Source organism: Podarcis tiliguerta (genome assembly GCF_965153285.1).
Source record: "Podarcis tiliguerta genome assembly, chromosome: 14".
Lineage (NCBI taxonomy): Eukaryota > Metazoa > Chordata > Lepidosauria > Squamata > Lacertidae > Podarcis > Podarcis tiliguerta.
This window is the reverse complement of record NC_139547.1, coordinates 46,212,518-46,220,671: the sequence shown is the minus strand read 5'-3', so window position 1 is coordinate 46,220,671 and position 8,154 is coordinate 46,212,518. Positions and strand designations below refer to the sequence as shown.

Genomic DNA, 8,154 nt, shown 5'->3' with positions numbered 1-8,154 from the left:
TTCTATTATTTCTAATGGGAGGGGAAATATAGGTGCCACTTCCAGAGCTGTTGTACATTTCACTCTGTTTTAGGGGCATGTCTGGGGATTAGGACCCTCTGGATGAAAGCATTCTTGTTTCCTTTTTTTTAGGTCCTCAACATGGTATTTTATTTTGTTCACATACACTATGCCATAAACTCATATGGAATTGGTTCCAGCAGCTATAGCTCCTTCCCATTGTTTCTTACAAAGTGGGCTTCTCTTGGAGGAGCAGGCTGGCGTTTTAGTTCAAACCAAATTCCCTTTTCCTTTCCTTCTATTTTCTTTCTTTCACTTTCTTTCACATGCTGCAAGAAGCTGTCTCTGCTCTTTGAGTGCTTAATATGCTCAATTCGCACATTAATTCTCTTGGCCAGGATCTTGCCCTTAACTTTCTTGTTCACAATAATGCCCACAGCTCTGGATGAAAGCATTCTTTTGATCTCCCCCCTCCCCCCCAGGTCACTACATTTTATCTTCTGCACAGGCCACTGAGGTTTGTGTGGCAGCTGGGAGGGGCCCTAGGAGGTTGGATCTCCTGCTCCAAGGCCAGACCCACCACCCTCTCTCCCACCCCTTCTCCCTACCCTCAAAAGAGGAGATTGGTACTATCCTATGGGCACTGGGACCCCACTCCACCTCATGAGCAACCTGGAGGAGCAAGCCCAACTCCCCAAGTCTGGTTGAGCTTTATAGAGTGGCAAAACCACAACAGCATTCGTTGTCTTTCCATGCATGATGGCCAGGCCCAAAGGTGTGGGGCAGGAAAATTGCTCCAGCAACCTGGAGCTGTTGCTCTGATTGGGCCAGAACCAGCTCTGGTGCTATCAAGCCATGGTGATTGTGCTGGCTTGGGATCCAAGAGATCCCAGGCTGGTTCGGCCCCAGTCTCCCCGCTTCTGAAATCCACATTTGGTGTTTTCTTGTGGCTACCACCTTTGGTGTGATATTGCTTCAGGTGGAAGGGAGATTTTCACTCCACAGGTAGCAGCTGATGAGAGGCCAATGGATGTCTTCAGAGCTGATAGAAGGTCACCTTCACCTAATCCATCACTTCTTCCTGTGAGCTCCCTAGTTTAACCCTATTCTGTGTGAAGAGTTTTTTTTTATCTGTCCTGAATTTTCCAGCATTCAGCTTCCTTGGATTTCTACGAGTTCTGGTGTCATGAGAAAGGGAGAAAAGCTTTCTGCTTTCTCCATTCCAAGCAAAATTTTATAAACTTCAACCATGTCTCTTCTCACTTGCCGTTTCTCTAAACCAGGGGTCAGCAAAGTTTTTCAGCAGGGGGCTGGTCCACTGTCCCTCAGACCTTGTGGGGGGCCGGATTATATTTTTTTTGGGGGGAGGAATGAATTTCTATGCCCCACAAATAACCCAGAGATGCATTTTAAAGAAAAGGACACATTCTACTCATGTAAAAACACATTAATTCCTGGACTCTCCGTGGGCTGGATTTAGAAGGCGATTGGGTCGGATTTGGCCCCCGGACCTTAGTTTGCCTACCCATGCTCTAAACTAAAAAGTCCCAAAATAGAAATTAGGGGAAAGGGTCCCAAAATCAATAGGATTTCTTTTAAAAAATAAAAAAATAAAAATGCTAAGCTGAAACCACCCATGCTTTTTGTGGGAACAGGAATTCGTATTCTAGGAGCCATACAACTTTGATGATACAACTTTGTTCACCTTTTCCCTGTGGGGGGCATTGCGGCTGGGCAGCCGGATCACAACAGTATGCCGGCTTAGGAGGCTGAGGGTTGCCTCATCCTCCCTGCATCATGCTAGTCATGTTGTTTTTGCTCGGGTTCGTCTTTTGCTTAGATGGAGGGGAGGTTGTAGTCCTTGCCTGCCCCTCCTCAGTAAGGGTATCCTGTTAAAGGGATCTGGGGTGTGAATCCTGTCTGAAGCCTGGGCGTGGGCTAGGGCCATGTCACAGCCCCCACGGGGACCCCTTGGGGTGCCCCTATTTGATGTAAGTCATAGGGCACCAGTGGTTTACCCTTAAGTGGGCTCCCTGCAGATATAGTCAAGATATAGCCTGGCTTTACCCCAATGTCTAAGTCATGGGTAGGCAAACTAAGGCCCGGGGGCTGGATCTGGCCCATTGCCTTCTAAATCAGGCCTGCAGACAGTCCAGGAATCAGTGTGTTTTTACATGAGTAGAATGTGTCCTTTTATTTAAAATGCATCTCTGGGTTATTTGTGGGGCCTGCCTGGTGTTTTTACATGAGTAGAACGTGTGCTTTTACTTCAGGTCTATATGAGTAGAATGTGTGTGTTTGCTTCAGGTCAAGCATTTTCAGGTTGTGTCCCGCGGTGACCTGGAAGTACCGGAAAGGGTTACTTCTGGGTTTCGCAGCTCATGCATGTGCAGACATTAAAAATGACATCACAAGCATGCGCAGTGAATCACGACCCATGCACGTGCAGATACACAGACACAGGTTGCATTCTGCTCAGGTTGCGAACGGGGCTCTGGAACGGATCCCGTTCGCCACCAGAGGTACCACTGTATTTAAAATGCATTTGTGGGACATAGGAATTCATTCATTTCCCCCCAATAAATACAGTCCGGGCCCCCAGAAGGTCTGAGGGACAGCGGACCGGCCCCCTGCTGAAAAACTTTGCTGACCCCTGGGCCCCTAAGCCAAACTGCTCACATCTGTAACCAATAAAGTTGTGGCCTGTTTGAACCCATAAACCAAAATACTTAGTGTCCGTGTGCTTTATTGTTCGCCTGGGAACTTTGCGGCTCGGGTGCTTTAGCACACAACAAATACTGTACATACACACATACAACTTTGGTGATAGTGATCAATCAGGAAGAGTAGACAGATTTTTATTCAGGGAGCGGCTGGCACATGTTTTCTCTTCGGACATTTAAAAACCCCTCTCCAGATAGTACATTGCTTTAGTAGGGTTATTAAATTTGCCATTTTGGGTCAATGGGAGTCATTCGTAATCTGGTCAGATTCCTAGACACTGTTAGCAAGGATGCTGAATGCATTTTGAAGCAGTGCATGCCAAGTCTATTTTTAACAGCTATCTTGGGCTGAGTGACAGAGTTAGTGCACCTGCTGTTGGACAATCAGAACATGAGCTATGAGGTAGTCTTGGTGCAATGGTGTTGCAATCATCAGAGGTCCACGTTGGATGTTTTCATTTGGCAGGAGTTCTTTCCATATACTGTGGACTGCATGGAAATTTTCAGAGACAGCTGCTGGCTGTGCCATGTCACATCTTTTCCAGATGGGGTTCCCAAAGTTGGAATGGACCCCCAGGAATTCACCCCCCCCCCTGAAATGCAGGAATCACAGCTAAGTTATCCCTGGCACATGGCCACCAGAACTCTATTTAAAACCTCCAGTGGAGTGAATTTTAAGAATGGGGAGGGAAATGAGAAACCTGGAGAACTGAAATGGATAGATTTGAACAACCCAGTGGGTTTGCATGGGCCTGTAGCCTAAGCATTTCTTCTTCCAAGCCCTCTCCCCTCCCCCCCTGCAACATTTTCATGAACTCTGAGCACATCCTGCTGACACTGAAATTTTAGTGCCTTGGTGGGGACGTGACCATGAACAGATCACCTGGGGACTGAGGAGTTTGGCCTTGCTTCAGTTCCCAGCTCCTTTGACTGTCACCTTGACTGATTTTTTTGATTATTATTTTTTTTTGTACTGTACCCACAACTGAAAGCAAATAAGAGGATAAAGAGTGCCTGAATGCTGGAACTCAGCAGAAAAGAGAGCAAAGGACTCTCTCTCTCTCTCTCTCTCTCTCTCTCTCTCTCTCTGTGTGTGTGTGTGTGTGTGTGTGTACATGTGTGCCTTCCAATGTTTGCACTTCATCCAGGCTGCATAGAACCAAATAGAATGCAAAATTAAATAGGGGATCCTGTTTACACTATGTATTGGAGGAAAGAGAGTTTGGGCTCCCATCTGCATGCAAACCCAGTGACTCTGCAGTCCTTAATACATAAAGCAAAGCACAGCTATCTTTTGAAATTTGCACCTCTTTGAATTTTAGGGCGCAATCTCCAAGAACAACAAAAAATGCACACCGGAGAAAAAGCACAGAAAGTTGCCGTACTCCAGGACAGACCGTTGATCCATCTAGCTCAGCGCTGTCTGCACTGACTGGCAGCAGCTCTCCATGGGTTCAGGCAGGGGTTCTTTCCCCAGCCCTACCTGGAGATGCTAAGGATTGAACCTGGGTCTTTCTTCATGCAGAACAAATGCTCTTATAAATGAGCTGGGGCCTTTCCCCTGTGGCCATCCATATCCTCCAACATGTTGGGAGGGTTTTAGCAATGTTAGGGCTGCCATACATCTAGATTTTCCTGTACATTTCTGGGATTTCAAATGCGGAATTGACGTCTGGGGGAATTTGTGAAAGGCAGTGCTTTGTCCTTTAGTCCTGGATCTTAGGCAAGTAAAAACAAACAAACAAAAAACTCAACAACGTTTAGGGTTTCCTAAAAAAGCTGAACAATTTTGGTGGTTTCCTAAAAGCTCAACATTCGGGGGGGGGGGGGGGGTTGAAATATGGCAACGCTAAGTGCAACATTATTATTTTTTCTTTTACCCAATCAGTATTTATTGAAGTTTCTAATGATTTTTAATGGCTCATTTTATCCTTATATGTTGTCCTCTGCCTTTCTATATTTTCATGAAGATGTGAATTATAAATTTTGTAAATAAATAATTAAATGTGCCACACCAGGTTTGCCAGTGTCAGGGAACTGCCATCGGAGCGGGAGGCAGAGAGGAGGCTCCCGGACGATGGTGGAGAGGGTCCTAGTAGAAGGAGGGATAGCCCATCTGCTGGGGAAGGTAATCAGCGTAACACCAGTGGGAAAGGGGAGGAGATAGAGGAATCGGAGAGGTGGCTCCAGGACTCTTCGCAGGAGACCAGCGGAGAGGGTACGAGCGCTCCGTTGCCCACACCCACCTTGCGCAGGAAACTTTCGCGCAGGCAACGGGGGAGGAGACTGGGCGTCAAACAGCTTCTATGTTGGAAGTGGTGTAAGAAACGCCCACTGACGGATTCTGCCAGCGACTGAGGCAGCCACAGATCTTGAGGCTGTCCTGACAGAAAGGGTTCTACCATGCAACCTAGCCAGGAGTAAAGGCAACTTACGCACGAGCAACCCCTAGAACCATTACAGCCAGGCTGCTGGTCTACATGGTTACAATCATCTGCTGGTGTGTATGGCTGGTGTGAACCTGCCCACCTGCCCAGCAAAGTAGCGTAGTGACAACACCTTGGAATTCCATCAAGATTTTATTAAAAGGTCTTGATGACAAAGGAGCCACGGTGTTTGTACATCAATGTATAGGAGTTTTAAGGTGGTGCTAACCAGATCATTGTGATAATTCACACCTCTTTTACTTCATCAGGTGGTTCATCGTGGTCTCCATCGGCACCATTGTCGAGAACTTCCACCTCGAACTCAGGTTGCGGTTCTTCTGGAAACCCATTTACCTCTTTCCATATGGAGTACTTCATATCCCAGAGAGCTTCCACCATGTCCCAGATGACTGCTTTTTCTTCTTGGAGGTCTTGGTCATTATCCCTCAAAGCTATATACTCTTCCCAGAGGGCCATTTTGTCTTTGGATATGGCCATGTCCTCTTCCCAGAAGGTTTTGTCCTTCTTCCAAAATGCCTTGCACTCCTTCCAGAAGGCGTTGTTCTTCTCTTCAATGGCTTCTATCTTCTCCTGGAGGGATTTGTTCTTCTCACGCATGCCTTTGTTGGCTTCCTGGAACTCCTTGTTCTTAATCTGGAAGGCTTTGACAGCTTCTCGGAACGATTCATTCCTTTCCTCCAAGGTGACAATCTCCTCTTCTGTTGTCTTGATCCTCTGCTGGATTACCTCAATCTTCTCCTGAAAGGTCTTCACCTGGTCCTGAATTTCCTTCTTTTTGGTCTGGAAGGCCTTGATCTCATCCATGAAAACCCTGCTCTCCTCTAAGAAGTTCTTGATCTCATCCATGAAGCCCTTGTTCTTCTTCTTGAAGGCATGGATCTCCTCCCACAAAGCCTTGCTTTTGTTATCTTCTCGGAAAGTCTGGATCTCCCTCCGTAGGCGATGGCATTTCTTCCAGAATATCCTGATTTCCTCTTGAAGTGCATTTTTCTGTTCTCTCAGTTGGCGATATACGAACTGGCTCTTCAAGGTTCTGGGGATATGGTTCATATGGTGCCAGCTCTCCCGCTTTGCAGAAATGTCATTGCTGTTGCCCTCCAGATAATCTGCACAGTTAAGAGTGACATCTGTATGTTTCTCCCCGTCCTCCATCTGATCACAGCTGTGTACAGAGAAATACATGAGTGAGTGGCCTAGAAGGGGAGGTTGTGTTGTCCGCTGACAAAGCCAGAAGGCAGTTTTCTCCAGAGCCTGACTCAGAGGATACAAACTCGGAGGAGACTGAGTCACCGCAAGGAACCTTACCTTCCAGCTTGGAAACTGGAAACTTGGTTGCGGAGGAGGACCCCACCACCAGCCCCAGTTCACACTAGGTGGGGAGCAATTGAGGATCTCTGTGGAGTACCCCCTTATCCTATTTGACTAGGAGCGTGTTCCTGTACCCCTTATCCTATGTGACTAAGAATGTGCTCCTTCCTGTGTTCCTGTTGCATCTCTCAGAGGCCTGCGTAGCTGAAAGTTCTCGCACAGTGCCTTCTTGCCTTCTGTACGACCCTGGTACGGAAAGCTCTAACTCTCTAAGCTGATGTCATGACCCTGTAATCTAACTATAAACTTCCCCTGTTTATTACCACAGACTAGAAGAATGTTAAGTGCTTCTATATAATCCCTGTGTAACATCCCCTATCTATCATAGATAGCATGTCCCTGTACTGTTTCTAGGTAGTAAGATGTGTAATGCCTGCGTGTAACTCTATCGTACTGTGTGTAACTCTATCATGCGTGTGTATACGTACCCCACATTTATCCAATCAGCACCAAGCGTATATGCTGCAATTGGGGTAAAATACAATAAAAGGGACTCTCCGAGACTTGGTCGAGGAGATGCCTCCCACATGGACACCTTCAACTTGTCTGCCAGTTATTTCCAACCCAACAGATCTCCAATCTCAGACCCTGATGAGTCCCAGGGTCCATTTGTGCAGCCATCACCCCAGGGTTTGGTTCACCTCTCCAAATGCAGGACCTTCTCAAGCCAGCCATTTCAGGAGGAAAGATCATGACAGGGGCATTCAGTGCTAGGGGCTGGTGCACAATGTATTGCAATGTATTGCTGGACCTTCCTGTTGCCACTGTGAGAACAGGCTGTTGGGTCCCTTCCAACCCTACAACTCTAAATTCTATGAAAAATGAGATTAGAGAAATCCACGGAGGATGAAGCCATCAGTGTCTACTACTGATGGAAGCTATGTTACCTCCTTTATCAAAGGCAGCATATATCTGAATACCAGTTTCTTGAGATCAGAAGCAAGAGAGAGCTCTTTGTGCTCATGTCCTGCTTTTGGGCTTCCCAGAGGCTTCTGGTTGGCAACTGTGGGAGACTTGATCCTGAACTAGATAAATCTGATGCAGCTGGGCTCCCTTGATAAAGCCTTGGTGGCTTTGAATAACAAAAGAGAGAGAAAAGAACGGTCAAGATGCCTTAAATCCCCCCCAAAATAAGTAAGCCTGGGACGTCCACTAACCTGCACCTCCTCCTCCTGCTATGATGAAGACCCCTTTGTTAAGAACTTCATCGCCATAGCAGCCTGAGAATATTAACAAAACAATGCCAGAACTTCTGCGGATCTTCTGGTTCCGTCATTAGAATGCCAAGGTTGTTGCTGATGAAAATGGAACATGGGAAGCTTATTTTAGCTTATCTGCAGCCACACCATTGGTCAATCTAGCTCTGTATTGTATACACTTACCTTCAGGTGATCCCCAGGGATTTAGACAGCGGTCTCCCCTAGCCCTACCTGGAGACACCATGGATTGAAGCTGGGATCTCCAGCGTGCAACGTGGAAGCTCTGCCACTGAGATGCAGGATCCTTCCACAGGGTGGATTTTTAAGAGACCAAAGGTAACCCCACCATGAATGTAGAGAAGTGGCTGCATCAGGTATCAGATACTGGTGGAGTTTTTGCAGTGGGCAGAATGGGAA

General features: G+C 46.9%; 1 protein-coding gene across 2 annotated transcripts; it reads right to left on the bottom strand.

Moving 5' to 3' along the window:
• Positions 1 to 5,283: 5,283 nt before the first annotated feature.
• On the bottom strand, positions 5,284 to 7,814 carry LOC310664493 (uncharacterized protein). Of its 2 annotated transcripts, none has more exons than XM_083413753.1 (2): positions 7,696 to 7,814; positions 5,284 to 6,332 (listed from the first exon to the last, which is right to left on the bottom strand). In XM_083413753.1, exon 2 carries the CDS (start codon positions 6,320 to 6,322, stop codon positions 5,396 to 5,398), a length of 927 nt encoding a protein of 308 aa, XP_083269879.1. In that variant the 5' UTR covers positions 6,323 to 6,332; positions 7,696 to 7,814; the 3' UTR covers positions 5,284 to 5,395. The 2 variants fall into 2 exon arrangements, with proteins under 2 accessions (XP_083269879.1, XP_083269880.1); XM_083413754.1 differs by lacking the exon at positions 7,696 to 7,814 and adding an exon at positions 6,476 to 6,538.
• Positions 7,815 to 8,154: the final 340 nt, after the last annotated feature.

What these genes read in the sequence shown, in the direction of transcription:
- LOC310664493 (XM_083413753.1), bottom strand. Translation starts at nt 6,322, where the DNA reads ATGGAGGACGGGGAGAAACATACAGATGTCACTCTTAACTGTGCAGAT.